The sequence below is a fragment of the Miscanthus floridulus genome, chromosome 3, assembly GCF_019320115.1.
Source record: "Miscanthus floridulus cultivar M001 chromosome 3, ASM1932011v1, whole genome shotgun sequence".
Classification (NCBI taxonomy): Eukaryota; Viridiplantae; Streptophyta; class Magnoliopsida; order Poales; family Poaceae; genus Miscanthus; species Miscanthus floridulus.
Genome location: NC_089582.1, coordinates 760,640 through 780,527, shown reverse-complemented (window position 1 = coordinate 780,527; position 19,888 = coordinate 760,640). Strand labels below are relative to the sequence as shown.

The 19,888-nt window shown below is 48.6% G+C and overlaps 1 protein-coding gene and 2 pseudogenes across 1 annotated transcript; 1 reads left to right on the top strand and 2 right to left on the bottom strand.

The window, feature by feature from the left end:
* Positions 1-1,309: 1,309 nt before the first annotated feature.
* On the bottom strand, positions 1,310-6,541 carry LOC136544741 (disease resistance protein Pik-2-like). The gene is made up of 2 exons (XM_066536809.1): positions 5,378-6,541; positions 1,310-3,390 (listed from the first exon to the last, which is right to left on the bottom strand). The coding sequence occupies exons 1-2, from the start codon at positions 6,238-6,240 to the stop codon at positions 1,677-1,679; spliced, it is 2,577 nt and encodes an 858-aa protein (XP_066392906.1). The 5' UTR covers positions 6,241-6,541; the 3' UTR covers positions 1,310-1,676.
* A 136-nt stretch (positions 6,542-6,677) lies between these two features.
* Positions 6,678-16,702, bottom strand: LOC136542947 (uncharacterized; annotated as a pseudogene).
* Positions 16,703-16,759: 57 nt separating this feature from the next.
* Positions 16,760-19,428, top strand: LOC136542946 (transcription factor PHYTOCHROME INTERACTING FACTOR-LIKE 13-like; annotated as a pseudogene).
* The last annotated feature ends 460 nt before the right edge of the window (positions 19,429-19,888 follow it).

The following is a 19,888-nucleotide window of genomic DNA, read 5'->3' as shown; positions in this document are numbered from 1 at the left end:
GCAATGGAAGTACTAGGATAACAATCACCTTCTGTAACAAACTCAAAAATCTCCATAGCTGTCATTTCTCTATCTGACAAAGCGGATTGCAAAACCTTTAGCTCAGAAATTAGATCATTTAAATCAATGTCAGATGAGCCATTATGAGAGAAAGCTACTGCCAATGTTGTGCAACACAAATTTTGTTCAGGACCATCCAAGGACTTCAAGTTTGTTGAACTCATTAAAAACCCAACTATCTCATTAAATGCCTGGAGTTGTGCCAATCTACTTTTCAATGATATTTTTGCCGTATCAACCATAACTAGAAAGTAACTAACTTTAAAATCCTTCTCGGCTTGCAAGATGACTTCCTCACTATTATTTTCATCAAAATATTTCTTTCTAAGAGCACGACCCTTTAAAGGAAATGATGACAACATATACGACCATTGCAACATATGCAACATTCTGATCTACTTTTGCAACATCCACATGAAACACTTGCGACATCCAGATGAAACATTTGAAACACTTGAAACATACTCTTGCAACATGCGTTTTCAGCGTGCAATGTCACCTTGCTGCTTGGAAGAATCACGGAGCTAGACGCCGCCGGGGCGCATGGAGCTCGCAGGTGCGCCCCTAGGAGAGGACCTGTTCGGCGGCCTGGGTGAGCACCGGTGCGAGCCGCACGAGCACCTGCTCTGCGACCCGGGCCAGCGCATCCTGGGCATGGCGGAGGACGAGCATGGTGCGGCGGGGGATAGAGGCATGGCGGGGGATGATGGCGGCAGCGCGCCGGAGTGGCCTTGTAGGGTCAGCGCTGAGCACTACGCCTCGGAGTTGGTCGCGCGTTGCGCCTGGCTTGGCCAGTGGCCGAGCGCTGGAGGCGGGAGGCGAGCAGATAGGATCAAGTGAGCGGATAGGAACGAGTACGTAGACGAGTGGATTTTTTTATTTGGAAATGGAGGAGCAGAGGGTGTTAGGCTGGTGTCGCATAGCCCACCAACAGAGCGTCTGGGTGGACGAATGCCCGTTTCCTAGCATTAGCGTGCATAATATGCTCACAAAGCAAATAGTTAATGCCCAAGAATAATGTACACATGCATATTCTCTGTCGTGGAGAGGAGCGCGCATATCCCTTTGTATTATTAGTTGTCTGATATGTGCACGTCTCTACCGTACCGTTGTCACGTTGTGCACACGGAATACATGCATCAGTGCGGTGACAAAGTTTTATTACTACTAATTTCTTTACAACGACAGAGCTAATGCATCTTGTAGTAATCAGAATATTGTACTCAGATACTACGTACATTGCCAACAACGGAAATTATACACTGTACTATTTTGTGAAGATATATACATTAATTCAAGCGGAAAAGAATGCAACAGATATTGAAACAATCACCGATATTTCACTGCAACTTGGAATTCGTTGTTCTTGGACCTAGTAGAGAGCCTACCACCACCACTGCCGTCAGCCTTTAGCAGCTCGACCGCGTGGATTAGTGCAGGGTTGTCCTTGTTACCATCAAGCGTAACCTTCTTCAAGTTCGTCAGCTGCTCCATGCCAACGATGCTCCACTCCGTCGCATGCGTTGACCTGTAGTCAAACCTCAGTTCCAGCGTCTCCAGCGTCGACATCGATCCTCCCTCAAACCGAATAACGTTGGGTAGACAACCTCCAAGTATCACGCCCGTACATGGTGTGTCCACGTCACGTACATGCTCTTCAGGTTGGGCAGCTTACACAGGATGCCGAAGAGCTGGTCACCAGCAAGGGTTGTATCCAAGATGGTGAAAGTAACAAGATGAGTTAGTGAGCCGATCCAGCCCGGCAGCCCATCGACGTCACCTGTGATCCAGAGGGTCTGAAGGAGCCGTGGTGGCGCGGGCAGGTGGTGGAGAAAGTTCAGCACCTGCTTTTGCTTGCTGTTGTTGTCGTCGCTTCTCCGGTGCCCTATCCAGAGCCACCGGAGGGAGCACATCTTGCTTAGGGACAGAGCAAGGTTTCTTAGAACATCCTCATCTACAATGGCCTTGCGGTCATCAAGAGACACGACAAACACTTGCAGGTGCTCCAGTTCACCCACCTCTTGGGCAGCATCGGAGTCATCGTTCCCAAGAGTTACTCTACGCAACACGCGTAGGGCCTTCATCTTGCTGATTCCCCGGGGTATAGTCCACATTGTACCCCAAAAATCATCCCTATTGGAGAATCGTATGTGCTCAAGTTTCTCCAGCTTTGTGATGGTCTCCGGTAGCTCAGTGAGGAACGTGTAGTCCAAATCGAGCGTCTGTAGCTGCTCTAGGTTCTCGATTTGCCAAGGCACCTTTGTAATGTTTGTGCCCCTCAAGCTTAGGAACCGGAGTAGGTACAGATTGCAGGCGTACCTCACGTGCTTGTTTGTTACTCCCTCGCAATCTTCTAGGTCAAGCACCCTCAAGAGGACGAAGCTACCAAGATTTTTCAGGAGCTTGTGCTGCCCACGGAGGTGGAACATGCTCAGTGATCGAACATGCTGCATATCCAAATAATCATTCTCGCCTCCATAGTCCACATCATTTCTCTTTGCACCATCTATGTCAGTATGGATGGAGAGGCGACAGATCTTGCCACATGACATCCCCTTGTGCTGCCCTCCGTGCAGGCTGAGAAAGTTAGCCTCCAGGGACTTGGACACCATGACCTCATGAAGCATGTCATGCATTCGGTATGTCTGCTGCTTCCATGCAAGACCCTCCAAATGGCCTGCCTCTTCAATCATGTTCTTGCTCAAGAGTTTATCCAGGTAGGATTCTGCAACCTCCCACAGGGTCAGTCCCCGCTTCTCATGAACTAATCCTTCTGCCATCCATCTGTTCAGCAGTCGGTCCTTTCTAATTACGTAGTCCTCTGGAAAAATGCTAAAGTACATCATGCAACCCTTGAGTTCATACGGGAGGTGATTGTAGCTAACCGTGACTATATGCTTCATCCCCTCAAGGGTAGGGTGGCTCTCCATCTGTGAACCAAGTGATTTGCAGACTCTATCCCACTTGTCTTTGCTTCCAGGTGATTTGTACCCAACCAAAACACTAGCGATGCTGACAATGGCCAACGGCAGTCCACCACATTTTTTCAAGATGTCGCCCATTACATCTTCAAATTCTTTGGGGTAAGAGACATCCATGGATCCAAACACTCTGCTAACAAACAACTTCTTCGAATCTTCAAGCTTGAGGGGTTCCATCTTGTGAATGTACTTGCAGTGGCTATTAATACTATCAGGGCTGCATGCATTGGCCACTGTATCTATCCGAGTGGTCACGATGATTCTACCGCCCTTGTTGTTCTCTAGCAACTTGGATTCGATTACCTCCCATGCTCGTACAGTCCAAACATCATCAATCACTATAAGGTACCTAGTTTAGGCATGCATAGTATATAGTTAGTTAAGTCATATATCCAAAATGTAATTATATAGTTAGTTAAGTCATATATCCAAAACGTAATTAATTATCTCGCATGTGCAAAATGTATGAAAATGCTACTACTATTACTCAATATGCATGCATTATCATTGTTTGATATACCAATCTATCAAGTCATGCTCCTACACATTCATTGATAAATTTAGGCCCGCATCTATTCAAACTGCTCACCTTTGCCCTCTCTGATTGTTCATGTTCTAACATGGTACTCATACAAATATTTTCTTATCTTTTCCTAGTTAAGATAGCTTTTAGCTACCAATTACTCTATACTTTTTAATACCCATTCATTCTTTTCCACATTGCCAGGCACTTCTATGTGTATTGTGTACTTGACGTATGCTTGTCTTAAGCCTTATTTTGAACTACACTCTGTGACCTATAAATTGATATGTGACCATTGTTTCCTATACAAATATATATATAAGGCGATGTTTTGGCATAGCTCAAAACAGCTTTGGCTCATTGCTACAGTGTGTGGAGGAGCCGAAGCTGATGAAGCAACTCCTTACCACAGTGCAAGTCGGACCCGAGGCAGCCAGAGCTCCACCGAACGTATGGTGCGTTGGGCTGAAACCGTGAATGGTGACTCATGTCATTATTGTACTACAGTTAGTTTGTTTCTATATTCAAAGTTTGAGGCCAATAATTTAAATGACAGGTGCTGGTAGATGTAAGTTTAGACAATTACTTTATGTTATTTTTCATAATGACGGAGCTATATGTTACTTTAGCTTATTTTCAATAGTGGAAGGGCTGATAATTTAAATGCAGATTTAAGAGGCTATACTTTCATAGTGGCACAGATGCATGGATAATTGGGGGCTTACCTTATGTTATTTTCACAATAATAGAGGTGGGTAGTTTAGATTTAAATTTAAGGTGTAACTTCAGAGTACTTTCATAATGATACATGCGGTAGTTAGAAAAATAGAATAGATTGAATAATGACAATTATTAGAGTCTATCAGATTCATGGCCAAATATTTATCATTTTTGTGTGAATTTTGAGTCTTTATATTTTTTTCTGGCATTCCTAAATAGAATCAATGTTGAGGTTTTAGAAGAAGACTCACTAGTAATAGTAAATAGTGTAAATATGGTATCATTAGGACTACCATGAGAAGTGATTTTTACAGTATGTGTATATTAATTGGAGGCTCCTTTAATTAAATTTTGAGGCCCACGTTAAACCCATGAGATGTGTTAGAAAAAAAACCATCCTTATAAATTAGTATAAGTATTATTTAGAATATAGTAACATTGAACTCACATCGTCATTTAGTACAATAACTATTAGATCTAACATATTTCTAAATTTTCTACTGCTGTATACAAAAGCAAACTCAAAGTTTCCACACACATGCTTATACATAATCAACATTTGATTATTAAAAAAAGTGGACCTCCTAGATACTCTAGTGTCTGCTTTTAAATTACCTAACTATGCATTTATGCAAAAAAAAAAGCTAGACAAAAGAACACAAATACCTACTTCAAACCTACATATATACCATTATAACAAAATTAATTATCAAGAATGTTGATATACCATGTACCGTTTCATATGTTTCACTTAAAATATTAATTTAGCTCTCATTTTCTAAATTATACGTGTAAGTGATGAGTAAAAATTGCAAAGAGATACATATTGTGCTACCATGACCATACAGTAAAATACATAGTTCGTCATCGAACTTGGCTCGAGGTGATTTTTTGGTAGGTTCCCTACTTTTGAAACACATATCTAGGTCTTTAAACTTATTGACCATGTCACATGAGATCCAAATTACCACAATTTGAGTTAATCTGCATGTGTGGCACGTTGATTACACGACAGGATGACACTAACATGTGGGGCCCACATGCCTGCGGGTGAGAAGGATGAGGCTATCATGTAGGCCCAATATTTTGGTACCTCTTGTTGGTGAGAACCTCCTCGAGTCTTTTGGCAAGCCCGTTGTCATCCAGGCCGTCAATTGCACCCAGTGCAGCCTCTTCCTTGATTCCCCTGTCGTCAGCCGTTTTGGGCTTCACGACCTGCCGAAGAAGGTCGCTGAGCAACGCCTTGAGGTCTCTGCTCGGCTCGAACGCCTGGGACACGGACACCATCGCCTGCCACGGGAACTCCGCTTCCAGCCGCCGGCACACCTCCATGGCCAGCGTCGTCTTGCCGAGGCCTCCGAACCCCACGATGGAGAAGACGGCCATGCGCGCGGCGGCCTCTTCGCCAACCGGCGCGTTCAGCCGTGCAGCCAGGGCGTTAGCCTGATCCTCGATGCCGACCAGCCGGCGGCGGTCGTCGGTGTTGGACGATGAAGCCGCCGATACGAGGACCGCAGGTAGCAGAGGAGCGAACCGGCGCAGCGCGTCCCGGTTGATGCCGAACCGCGCCTGGCGCTCGCTGATGGCGACGGCGCGGGCGCGGAGGGCGCCGATCTCGCATGCGAGGCGGCGGCGAGACCGGAGCGTCCCGAGCAGGCGTCCCAGCCAGGCGCGCACGCCGTCGGTGAGGCGGGACTCGATGCGCAGGGTGTAGAGGTCGATGCAGTCCTCGGCGTCGTAGGCGACCTCGCGCAGCTGCTTCATGCACACCTGCAGGAAGCGGTCCACGGCGCCGTCGTCCGCCTCGGACTGCATGACGAGGAGCGCGTTCATGGCGTCCAGCTCGTCCCGTAGCTCGGCTACCTGGCCGCCGACGCCGCGGAGGTGCTGGTACTCCTTGCTCAGCAGGCGCCCGGCGTTGCTCAGAAAAGCCTGTGCCGCTGCCGCGCCCTCCATGACGCCGCTCGGAAAGAACCAGCCAGAGAGATGGGGTGGCTGTGGTTGGGCCGCGGAGATTTTTCAGACAAGACAACCGGTGGACTACCAAAGTCAAGACTGCGGGCCCGACCTTGACACCAAATTCATGTTGCTAGACTTTTTTGGCCAGCGGGACCTTGATGTGTTGAAAATGATTTATACAACTGTGCTATTTTTTTAGTTTCTAGACAAATTGAGTTATTTTGTGTTTGAATTACAACTATTTTTTTATCATGATAGCATTTCTTTGTAGAATAATAGATTTTCCCTGCTTTATTTCTAAGGACTGTTTGGATTCATTAGCACTAAAAATTTTTAGCCAATTGATTTTAGCATGAGGCTGTTTGCATGCACCTGCTAATATGTGCTTGTATAATAAGTTGAAGGTGTATATGAACTATTATGTGCTGTTTGGTTCACTCATTTTGTAGGGTCATCTGTTCACACTGCCAACAGATCACATAAGTTATTGTTTGTTTCAAGTAGGACACGTTCGCTTCGCTGAAAAAATAAGCAGAAACATTGTTTCGGCGGATTTATTGTAAGAGAAAAACTCTGTTCCGGCTGAAAAAATAAGCTGAAAAGTACGGATTATAAGACAAACGAACAAGGCCCTTCAAAACGCCAATTACGCCCACGATCGGGCAGTAAACGCTCGCAGCAGCGCGGAAACAAAATTGCCTTTCCATTGCCTCAAATGATTTTCAGGGATGAATAACGATTAGTGGCAAAAACAGTGTGTGAGAAAGGGAGAGAATGAGACCTGCTGCATTTCTTCATCTGGATCACTCATTGGTTTAGCCCATGCAACTGTTATATTTAGACACCTTTCCTTGAAAGCTTTATGTATGCCATCCATGCATCTCTTTCAGTCTCAAGTTCAAGAAATGCATACCCACAGTTATAGCCTGGGTTGTCACAGTCAGCCATGAGTGTTACTGTATCAATGTTCTCAACTCCAGTTTTGTGTAGTAGCTTCATGATCTGCTTTGAAGAGAATTAGGTGATATCAGCAAACAGACAACAATGGAGCCAAATATCCAAGCAGGTTATTCACAGAAATACAGAATAAAGAAAATGGTAGCTAGGGGTGCAATTGTACTCACATCTTCTTTCTTCCATTTCTTGTCAATATTTTCAACAACAATTTTATCATTCCCATCCAGAGCTTCAACTTGACAAAGCTTCCAACAGATCTTGTAATGGAGTTTCAAATAACAGTATAATAAATTAATAATCAATATGGAGAAAGAGGAGGGGAACAAAATGTGGAGGCAGTGAAACATAAGCCACACATTCGACTTAGCCAACACATATAACTATAGCCAAAGGTCACGAATTCTGAACCCACAATTTTTTTCCCTGTACTACAAAAACAAGGGCAACAAGATACTACACCATAAATTCCAACATAGTAACATTGATACACATAGCATTTAGGAACATTCATTTTTTGGTACTAATGTTATATTGATTTATGATGTTTCATTTTGTCTATAGTGTTAGCCCACAGGATCACCGGCTTAGTTGAGTCGACCACTCACCAGTCTTGCCGAGCACCCGCTAGTGTTGCCGAGCACCCGCTAGTGTTGCCGAGCACCCACTAGCTATGCCGACCACGAAGAAGCGTTGTCCGACCACACACACTATGACTAAGGTAGAAGAAGAGGAAGAACAGAGCATACACACACAGTACAAGCACCAGCGTTGGCCGGAGCCCTGTATAGGAGATGGCAAAACTGAACTCTCCTTGTTGAGTTGCAGTGGCAAACTATATATACAACTCTATCCATCTAGTCCTAGTACAGCTACCCTGCTGCAACAGTGACTAGATAACACAGTAGGACTGACTTCTGCGCCTGTCCCTGCATATGGCTATAGTACGGCAGGTGAGCCGTTCGGCGCCTGCCTCTACAGCCGCTACAGTACCACAGCAGGGAGCCTTTTCAGCGCCGCCTTCCCTTGTTGTGTGTTCACACAAGGAAGTAGTAGATTATCTAACAATTCTTCCTCTAATCCTACTGCTATCCCTTGTACCCCCTCCATGCCGATCATCTCCTTTAGCTCCGTGAGTCGAAGACGTCTGAGCGGCTTGGTGAGGACATCCGCGAGTTGCCGACCGGTTTCGACAAACTTGATGACGATCTGCCCTCCATCGACACAGTCCCTGAGGAAGTGGAACTTCACGTCGATGTGTTTGCTCCGGTCGTGCAAAACCGGATTCTTCGCGAGGGCGATGGCGGGCTGGTTGTCCACCATCAGTGCTGGTGGGTGAGCTTCCATGCCGGTCAGCTCGCCTAGCAACCGGTGTAGCCACACAACTTGGCACGCCGCTGTGGCCGCAGCTACGTACTCTGTCTCGCACGTAGATAGCGCCACCACCTTATGTTTCAGCGACAGCCATGAAATCAGAGCCGACCCGAGGAAGACGAGCATGCTAGAGGTGCTCCATCGTCTGTCGATGTCCCCCGCCATGTCTGCATCGCTGAACATAGTGAGCTGTAGCCTACTCCCGCCGGTCTTTGGGAAGATGATCCCTTGATCTACCGTCCCCTTGATGTAGCGTAGTAGCCGCTTCACTGCAGCCCAGTGATCCTCTCGAGGATCCTCCATGAAGCAATTGACGTAGCCCACGGCGAACGCAATGTTCAGCCTCGTGTGGACTAGGTAGCGTAGACCGCCGATGATGCTCTGGTAGAGTGTTGCATCCACCTTCGTTGCGGTGCTGGCCTTCGTCAGCTTCAGCCGCTCCTCCATCGGAGTCATGCATGGCTTGCACTCAGCCATGCCGCTCTGTTCCAACAGCTTCGAGGCATACGCGCTCTGATCGAGCGTGAGTTCCTCCTTCCCCTGTCTCACCTCGATGCCGAGGTAGTAGAAGAGTGCGCCGAGATCACTCATTCAAACATGAGCTGCCATCTCGCGCTTGAAGCTGTTGATGTCCACCGTGCGCGCGCCGATGACGATCAAGTCGTCCACATACACGCCGACGACGAGCTCCTCCTTCCTCGTCGCCGCGTGTAGAGCGCGTGCTCGGTTGTGCACCGCTGAAACCCAAGCTCGCCCAGCATAGCGTCAAGCTTGGCGTTCCATACTCGTGGGGCCTACCATAGCCCATAGAGCGCCTTGCGTAGTCGGAGCACCCTATGCTCCTCTCCCTTGACAGCGAAACCTGGAGGTTGCCTGACGAAGACCGTCTTCGCTAGCTCACCGTTGAGGAAGGCCGATTTAATGTCCAAGTGATGGACGCGCCAGTCCTTTACTGCTGCCAAGGCTAGTAGCAAATGAACAGACTCCCTACGCGCTACTGGCGCAAAGACTTCCTCGAAGTCGATGCCCTCGCTCTGAACAAAGCCTTGGGCGACAAGGCGCGCCTTATGCCTGCGCCAAGCTCATCCCGCTTGACCTTGTACACCCACTTCAGGATGATCGGACGACATCCTAGAGGTGGATCGACGAACTGCCATGTCTCATTTTCCTCGATCGCCTTCATCTCCTCTAGCATTGCTCATCGCTAGTTGCCATCGCGCTCTGCCAGCACGAACGTGGGTGGTTCCTCTACACTGACGAGCAGCAGCTCTTGCTCATTGAGCAGCCGACCAGCCAGGCCTGAGGGCCCTATGCCGCCGACGATGTCGTCCAGCCTATGGAAACGCACCTCCTCACCTTCGTGGAAGGCATACACAAACTCAGTGATGTCACTTGGAGGTGAGGCGAACTGATCGGCATCGATGGAGTTCCCTGTCCCGCCTGAGTGCTCGACACTACACCTGGAGTGCTCGGCACCCCAGTTGCAGTGCTCGGCACTACTTCTAGATAGCTCGTCACTACTCCTGCAGTGCTCGGCACTACTGTAGGAGTGCTCAGCCTAAGTCTTGGAGTGGTCGGCACCACTGCAAGACCTCTTGGCTCCACTATGGGAGTGCTCGGCACCCGTCCTATAGTGGTCGCCACCACTGCAGAACCTCCTGGCATCACTCATGGAGTGCTCGGCATCCCTCCCGAAGTGCTCGGCACTGCCCATGGAGTGCTCAGCACCTCTTCCCCAGCATCTCCACCACCGTGGATGACCAGGTGCTCGACGACGAAGGTGCTAGTGAAGCCGCCAGCTTCCCCCGTGCTCGGACTGCTCCAGTCCCAAGCCGCCTTCTCATTGAACACGATGTCGCGTGAGACAAGTACCTTGTTTCCGTGTGGGTCGTAGAGCCGGTATGCCTTGGTACCCTCCGCGTAGCCTAGGAACACCATCGGTGTGCTCGTGTCCTCCATCTTGGTGAGGATCGGCTTTGTCTTCCTGACGTGGCTGATGCAGCCGAATGTCCGAAGGAAGGGCACGCTCGGCTTGCACCCATACCAAGCTTCGAACGGTGTCTTGCCCGTCAGGGCCTTGGTCGGAGCACGGTTGAGGATGAACACCGCCGTGGTCACCGCCTCACCCCAGAACCTTGCTGGCATGCCTTTGGCCTTCATCATGGATCGAGCCATGCCGACCACCGTCTGGTTCTACCTCTCCACCATGCCATTCTGTTGTGGGGAGTACGGCGCGGTGTGGTATCGCACCACACCCTGATCCGCGTAGTACGCAGCGAACTCTACCAAAGTGATTTCGCCGCCACGATCTGTCCTCAGCCCGCGGAGCTTCTTGCTGCTCTCGGCCTCCACGTGCATCTTGAACTTCTTGATCACCGCCGCCACTTCGTCCTTGCTCGCCAAGAGTTGCAGCCACATGTAGTGACTGCAATCATCCACGAGCAGGAGGAAGTACGGCCGACCACCGTTTGTAGCTGGTGTGATCAGCCCGTAGAGGTCACCGTGGATGAGCTCGAGAGCGTTCTTCGCGCGATACTTGGCCACCTTTGGGAATGGTAGCCTCCTCTGCTTCCTGGCTAGGCAGCTGTCACACAGCTCACCTCTATGCTTGATGTGGGATAGCCCTCGGACCATCTTCTCCAGCCGACCAAGTGCGTCGAAGCTGAGATGTCCAAACCGGACATGCCACTGCCACGGCTACTCGGTGTGCCTTGCTGCCAGACACACCGGCTGCTCTACCTTCAGGTTGAGTAGGTACAACCGGTTCAGGGACCTCTTCACCTTGGCGAGAAGTCGCTGCTCCTGGTCCCTAATCCTAAGGACTCCATCCTTGATCAGTACCTCGCTACCGCGCTCATCCAGCTGACCAATGCTGATGATGCTGGAACGCAGCTGCGGGATGTAATATACATCCGTTAGCGTGTAGTGCTCCCGTTCTGGCACCTGAAGATGATGGTGTCGCGCCCTTGGATTGCCACCCGTGAGCCATCACCAAACTTCACTGTACCGGTAACATCGTTGTCGAGCTCGGAGAAGGATGCCTTGGAGCCCGTCATGTGGTTGCTGGCACTAGAGTCCAGATACCACCGCTTCTCCTGGTCGGCGCCCACACGTCCGAGGTGGACTTGGGTGTGTGGTTCGTCGAGGTTGACAGCCTTCAGAGCCTTCCCAGGTCCTTCCACCATTGTCACCTCTTCCTTCTCCTCGGCCTCGACGTCGTGCAGTGCATAGAACATTGCCATCAGGATAGTGGCCTCATTATCATCATTAGCTTGCGCCAGATGAGCCTCAGCCTTCTTTTCCTGCTTGCGATTTGGGCACTCCCGTGCCCAATGGCCCGTCTCCCCACAGCGCCGGCAGGCGTTGGGGTCAATCTGCTTCTTCTTCTCCGAAGAAGCCTTCCCGGAGTTCCTCCGAGTAGCCCACTCCTCTTCTGTCAGCAGCAGTTTATCGCTGTCCGTCGTTGCTGTCGCCTGCTCCAGACGCTCGTCCACCGCCTGCAGACGACCTGTCACATCCTCAATGATGAGGGTGGACAAGTCTAGCATCGTCTCTATGGAGAGAACGATCTGAATGTACTTTGCCAGCACAGAGTGGAGGTACTTGGAGACCGCCTCCTCTTCGTCGATGGTGACGCCGTGGCTCTTCAGCTTGCTGATGAGCGTCTGCAGGCGGAAGGAGAAATCATCCACTGTTTCACCATCCTTGAACTTGCGGTTGGCATACACCTGCTTCAGAAACTAGGCCGTCACCTTCTTTCACGGTCAAAACCGACGCGCATTGCCGCAATAGCCTCCCACACCTCCTTTGCAGAGCTTTTCGCCCCCAACGGCTCCTTGTACTCCGCCGGTACAGCAGCGAAGATAGCCTCCAATGCTGACATGTTATCTTCCTCATTATCGGTGCCCTTGTCAACAGCATTCCAGAGCCATCGGGCTTTGAGCTTGACCTTCATGGTCACCGACCACTCTCCATAGTTGGTGCGAGTCAGCGTCGGCCAACTGGTGCCGCTGACCTCCCGCACCGTACGAACAACGACCTCCAGTCGTGGCTCGGCAGCCACAACAGTGCCACTGCTGTCGCCCATCTCCAAACCATTCGTCATCACCAGCGGTTAGTCTGGCGACGGCGCTTGTACGGCTCCGATACCACTTGTTAGCCCACAGGATCACCAGGGAAGGTGAGTCGACCACTCACCAGTGTTGCCGAGCACCTGCTAGTGTTGCCAAGCACCCACTAGCTATGCCAACTACGAAGAAGCATTGTCCGACCACACACACTATGGCTAAGGTAGAAGAAGAGGGAGAACAGAGCATACACACAGTATAAGCACCAACGTTGGCCGGAGCCCTGTATAGGAGATGGTAAAACTAAACTCTTTTTGTTGAGTTACCGTGGCAAACTATATATACAACTATATCCATCTAGTCCTAGTATAGCTGTCCTGCTGCAACATTGACTAGACAACACAGCAGGACTGACTTCTGCACATGTCCCTGCATGTGGCTACAGTACGGCATGTGAGCCGTTCGGTGCCTGCCTCTACAGCAGCTACAGTACCACAGCAGGGAGCCTTTTCGGCGCCGTCTTCTCTTTCTGTGTGTTCACACAAGGAAGCAGTAGATTATCTAACATATAGCACATAAACTATGTATGGTACAGAAAGTAGAATTTTTCATCCATATCTACCTATCCTACATTTTATTTTCTACAGAAAGCAAGCTTTAGGTTACAACTTACAACCAAATGCACAATGTTCAATTGTAGAATGATCATATGTTCAGAAATTAATATATAATGAAACTTAACAGTACAGCAGTGGCATGACACAAGCATGTAATTTGGCACTAATATGATTCCAGTAAATGGTAACGAATGATTGGAACCATACCAGGCGTCCAAGCATGGCAACCAATCTAATAGAAGCTTAGATGTAATCAACAATAAGCGTACATTCTAATTCTAAGTTTTTAAAGGCGTTTTTTTTTAAAAAAAAAACATTGTCTGAGTCACGCAAAATGAACAAGGCGATGGATAAAGATGTAATCAGAGAAATCAAATAAAGGCAAAAGCTTCTGCTACAAGAGGTGTGTCAATCAAACCAAGGTCAAGTTGGGGTAATTAGCAATGTTGGCACATCAACTTAACTCAATAAAATCAAAAGAATAGATTTTCTAGCACCATTTGGCACAAATATGCAACCAGCTGGAAATTTGAGTTCAAGCATGAGAAGCTGACTTTGAATTCATCCAAGTGAGTCGAAATAACCTTCAATTTGCAGAACTCCGCAACAAGCTTCTTAGCCTGTGAGGGCTCACGGTACCGCACAAAGCAGTACCCTTTGCTCTTCGACGTCCTCGCATCCATTGCCATCCGGACCTCAGTGATCTCGTCTGCCCACCCAAACACTGACCTCACGTCTTCCTCTTTCATGTCGTTGTCGAGCCCGCAGACAATACCTCTGTCATCCTCCTTTGCCTCTCAGCCCTGTCTGAAATCCCAAATTCCTCCTTTCCTATGCTCGTACTCGCCAATTCCTTTGCCTCGCAGGCATCAGAATCAGTATTTGCCACCGGCTTACCGATTAAGGTTCCTCCCCCCACAGCCTCCTCACCAAACAAGGTTTTTTGAGCGGATCCCTACAATGTTTCATCCACATCAACGACATTGAAGCCACTAGGCAGCTCCTCGGCTTCAATTTTCCTCGCATTCTGCTCCTCGTCCGCCATTTCATACAAAGCAGCATTTTTCCCCGCCGGTAATTCTCCGACGGCGGCCGCCGCGGCAGCCTTCCGAGCAGCTAACGTGCCCTTGGGGACAGGGTTTCTGGTAATGATGACCCTCCTCTTCATCTTGCGAGCCTCCCGTGCGAGCACTGGCCTCGCGGCGGCAGGCCGCGTCTCCGCGGCCGGAGGCGGCGCCGTGGGGGAATCCACGTACGCAGGCTCCGTAGTCGTGTCCCCTTGAGGCAGCGAGTACGGGCTCAGGAACGCGGCGGCGGGAGCGGAGGTTGCGAGTGCCGGTGGGGGCGGTGGGAATGGGGTGGCCGTCTTGGGCGGGGAGCCGGGGAAGGCGAGACGCGGCGCTTCTTTGAGGGCGCCTGCGCTGACTGCAGTTGAAGAGCCCCCGGAGCTTGGTGGCGCGACGGCGGAGAGGGCGACGGGAGCGCTGCGGAGGCCGCTGGCGGCGGAGCTTCATGACGATTCCGGCTTGGTCGAGAGAGCTGTCTCCCACTGAACACCAGCACTGCATAATGAAGAGTCGACTCAAAGCGGAGTGCTCATCCAGAAGACAGAAAGGTCAAATACGTGTCGTACGAATCCCATCGAATTATATGAATCCGGATAAAAAAGAATCACAACAATTTTATTAAATTTTAAAATTCTAAAAATCTAAGTTAAAATCTTTCTAAAATCTAGACCATTTGATTAAGATACTAGGTTTCTAGGTTTTTTTCTATCTGGATTCTCATAATCCAATGGATTCAAACGGGTAACTCATGACAATTCCTGCGTGTTCATTTCTCTTTAGAGTGGTTGTGGCTACGCCTGTTCTGTAACCGTGTTTAACACTCATATTGCAGCCACAGCTACAACTAAGCAATCATGCCTAATAGAGTGTGTTTGATTGGATTGATAAAAGCTCTATGTTGAACCCGTGTGCATTATTCTGACGTGTGTCATTTAGTACACCGACCAACACCATGTTCATTTGGTCATATCAGTCATGTTTATCAGTCATGATATAGTATTTTTCTCTCATAATAAAACAGCATCAGCCGGCTTATAAGCCACAGAAACGATCATGCGAACAGGGTGCAAGTCTTTTATTCCAACTTTCAAGTTTATATATTAGGTGGTGTCTAAATCGGGCGAGTAAAGTCTAGGGTTGTCACATCGAGTGTCACATGGGGGTGTTGCATGGGGTGTTCGGATACTAATAAAAAAACAAATTACAGAATTCGTCAGTAATCAGCGAGACGAATTTATTAAACCTAATTAATCCGTCATCAACACATGTTTACTGTAGAACCACGTTGTCAAATCGAGAACTATTTAGGCTTAAAAATTCGTCTCGTAAATTAGTCGTGCAATCTGTGCAATTAGTTATTTTTTTAGTCTATATTTAATACTCCATTCATGTGTCCAAACATCTGATGTGATAGGGAGTAAACTTTAGGAAGAGGAACTAAACAAGACCTTATTAGTTATTGTAACACATGAATTTTAAAGTACTCCATCTGTCTTATATTACGTAACATTCGAAAATCTCTTATGGAAACCAACACAAAAGGCAAAAGATTAAAATACCTTTCAAGGAGTAGAGATAGAGATGTATTAGTAAAAAAAAAGAAAAGTGTATTAGGAAAACAGAAAGATGTATTAGAAATTTAGAAGTGAGAAGATCAAGTATTTTAGAACAAAGTTTAAATCCTATAAGGTTACCTGTTTTAGGATGGAAGGGGTATTTAATTCAAATTACCAAAAAAAAAATATATTGAAAAAAAAATCACGCTATAAGTTTTGAGTTATATTTTTGAAAAAAAAATTCTTCAGTGCCATATTTACCTATGGGCCATTCAAAAATATAGCTCTCTAGTACTCTAACCGCAAGTTGAGGCAAGCGAGTCATTGAACCTGAAAGTCGCCACCGGCGAGGCGAGATCACTAGGCCGTCAGCAATTGATAATTCAAAGACAGAACGAAGCAACGAGGGAAATTATTTGGGAGATAAAAAGAAAAGATGAGAGGATCTAATAAACACACGGATACAAACTGGTTGTAAGTTGTAACCTACCCTCCCGCACTCACTGCCCTCTGGGCCCACACAAAGACAAGCGTTTCACACAGTCAAACCTATGAAGGTCTGATTCTGCTTCTGAACTGTAAAGACGCAGTTCCCATATTACGCTTCCGGCTTCCTCCCCTGTTTCAGTAGCCTGAACACCGGTGTGTTACAGAGCAGCAGGAAAACTAGTATATTATGTTATATACAGGGTCTGCATGTAGGCAGCAGAGTATATATGTTGACAGAAACTTCGGTGCACAGGTGCAGCATGCTCATAGAAATATGGGCAACTATCAGTATTATCAATGAACATCAGTTCACAGCAGGCAAATACTTGCATCATCTCCGGATGTTAGATGGATTAGCAAAAGCATTGTCGACCTTAGTCGCAACTCGCAACATGCATGATGCAGAGAATATGCACATAGCACCACTTGCTGCAGGGGGAAGGTATAAAAGGCAAAAGCAAGGTCCCTCCCCAACCAAACTCCCAACTCCTTCCAGTTCTACACTACATATACACAGCTATATGGGGTTCTGAGACAAGCCCAGGAGGAGTCCTCTTGATCGGTGAGTCGCAAAACAATCATCTTTAGCTGCAGTCGGTCTGTGGAAGCCCCTGAAACAACATGCAGAGTACCAGATATCAAGGCTTAATCGTCACACAATAACGTGAAATGGTGTAAGCTGCTCTTACATCTCTGTTAGTGCCAGCTGTCATGTGACATCCCTGATTTGCGAGAACAGGCTTGCCTCATCTGAACAGAGGGAGACCAATGATCAAGTCTGATCGCTATGAAATCTGAATAAAACATAGACACAGGGGAATGATGGACACACTAGTTGTATCATTTTTCACACAAAAAGAAAAGTATTACCAATGGGCTTCTCTGTGTCATTTGCTTAAAAAAGGGTGAGCACAAAGAATTCATGATGGAACAGCATACCTGAATGAGAGAATTATGTATCTGGCACTGAAACAAATCAGTCTTTCATATTTGGTACTTAAAATTTTGAACTTTCTTATCTGGCATCAAGTTAAAATTTTCTTCCCTATATGACACTACCGTCCATTTCATCCATTCATCTGTTAGTTGACTATTTTGACCATGTCAGTTTTTTCTTAGTTAGTGTGACCAACATACCCTCATCCCATTTCTCCAGGACTTCCCGAGCGGTCGAGCGCTCCTGTCTCCCGTGAGTTCGTGACCTTCTTCCCCGAAAAAAAACACCAAACCCTAGATTGATGGAAGGAGGAGGAGAGGATGATGGAGCAGAGGATGTTGCGGCCGGCGGCGCCCAGCACTAGCTGCACGTGCCCTCTGGCGGGGCGACCTCACCCGGCGGAGCCAGGCCGTGGCGCGGTCGCGGCGGCGGGGCCAACGCTCCGGCCAGCCCGCGGCGTGGCGGAGCCGACGCCGCCCCGCAACACGAGGGCACGCTCCTGGGCCCTACCTCGCAGCCTTCGCCGCTGCCACCGGTTGGGAGCAACGGCGTCGACTCGAGCTGGCCGGCGACATCTGCTCAACCTTCTGCGGCAGCAACCAGGTGCCCAGGACGCCGGCAGGGACCAGCGGGAAGGATGCGGCATTGCAGTCGGAGGGGCCGAGCGGTGCCGGCGCGCATGATGGCACATCGTGGTCCGGTGGGTCTGGAACCAACTATGGGGGATCCGTTCCGGGCTGCCCAGTGACAGTGTATGTCCACAAGAGGAAGGGGAGGTGTAGAGACGACTCAGATAGTCCGAGCGAGGTGTCTACTTTGTTCATCTTGTTTGGTTGGTTGTATAACCTGTATCCTGAACGAACTACTAGGAAATAGGGATGCTTGAGTGGAATACAATTGATGTGGAAATCGCAGGATGCCGAGTGTGAGGAGGCAACTGAGGAGACCAAACAGTCGCGGCGACATGGGCCGAAACGCCGGACTCGTGCAACTGAAGTCCATAATCTCTCAGAGAGGGTGAGATCAGAATCAGATTGTGCTATCAAAGAAAAGCCTATTTTCATAAAGGCAGGCAGCTTGTTGGTAAATTGTTCTTACAGCGTTCTTGACTGCTGCTGAATGCTGATGTAGAGAAGAAGGGACCGGATCAATGAAAAGATGCGTGCGTTGCAAGAGCTGATCCCGCACTGCAACAAGGTATATTAATACAGTATTATCATCTTTTCTTGTCAGGTGTGCAAGTCCCTTGTATTATGAAACTCTGTTGATGAGTGGTAACATATGTCCTTGATCATTGTCAGCATGTTTAGTTTGCTTTTCAGCCATCTCATTTTGTCTTACTTTATTTATCAACTCTAATTGTCAGACTGACAAAGCGTCAATACTAGACGAGACGATTGAGTATCTCAAGTCCCTCCAAATGCAAGTTCTGGTTAGCAGCTACTCCAACCTAAACTTACATGATCCCATACAAGATCATTTGCTGGTACCGAATGAAACTAAGAAATAAACATGTTTTTCAGATCATGTGGATGACTTCTGGGATGGCGCCAATGATGTTTCCTGGTGCTCACCAATTCATGCCACCAATGGCTCTAGGCATGAATTCAGGTTGCATACCTGCAGCACAAGGCCTAAGTCAGATGCCAAGATTACCATACATGAGCCACCCCGTGCCAAATCATATCCCTCTAAACTCATCTCCAGCTATGAATCCACTGAACGCTGCGAACCAGATGCAAAACGATCACCTCAGGGAGGCAAGTAATCACTTCCTTCACCTAGATGGGCGAACAGCGGTGGTACCTCAAGTGAGATCACAATATGAGGACCCAGATATCATGGATTTCAGGGACAATTTTCAACCTTCTTTTGTCTGCTCATCACCTAGCTGATTAACTAAAGAAAACGTCAATTGTTGTGCAGGTACCAGGACCCCATGTTTATGGACATCATATAGCACAAGCCGAAGAACCCAATAATACTCCCTCCGTCCTTCATTCAGAGGCGTATTGGCTTGGGAAAAGGTTTGTGAATTCACCGGCGCCTAAGCCGTTGGGTGCATCGGGAGCCAGCGCTCACGTTCTGTATTCTCGCGCGTAGTAACTGCGACGCCTCGCTTCCAATATCAGCTGCATGCATGCATGCAAGTTGCTCTCCCTTCCCAACTGCACTTCCTATTTTATCCCTCCCGCTTGCGTACTCAGCCACGAAAGAGAAGCACCGGCCATGGACGCGGAAACCTCGCCGGCCAAGGGCACGGCCGCCTCGCCGGCAAAAGGCGCGGCCACCTCGCTGGAAAAGGACGCGGCCACCTCGCCGGCAAAGGGTTCGGCCACCTCGCGGGCAAAGGACGCAGCTGCTTCACCGGCAAATGGTGCGGCCGCCTCGCCGGCAAAGGGCGCGGTCGCTTCGCCGGTGCTCATTCGTGGTCTCAACTGGACGCCGGACTCCGAGGATGAGAGCGAGCTCGTTACCATCGATCGTGAGGTAGGGAGAGGAGAATTGACGAGAGAGAGAGCTGATTAGAACAGGTTGCAGGAGAGGGTATATATAGAACTGTGGAGGCTTCATAGGCCACTAT

Bases quoted from the DNA above. Each gene is read 5' to 3' on its own strand.
- LOC136544741 (XM_066536809.1), bottom strand. From the start codon at position 6,240: ATGGAGGGCGCGGCAGCGGCACAGGCTTTTCTGAGCAACGCCGGGCGC. The intron at 3,391-5,377 runs GTACCAAAATAT...TGCCTAAACTAG, and splicing joins GAGGTTCTCACCAACAAGAG to GTACCTTATAGTGATTGATG.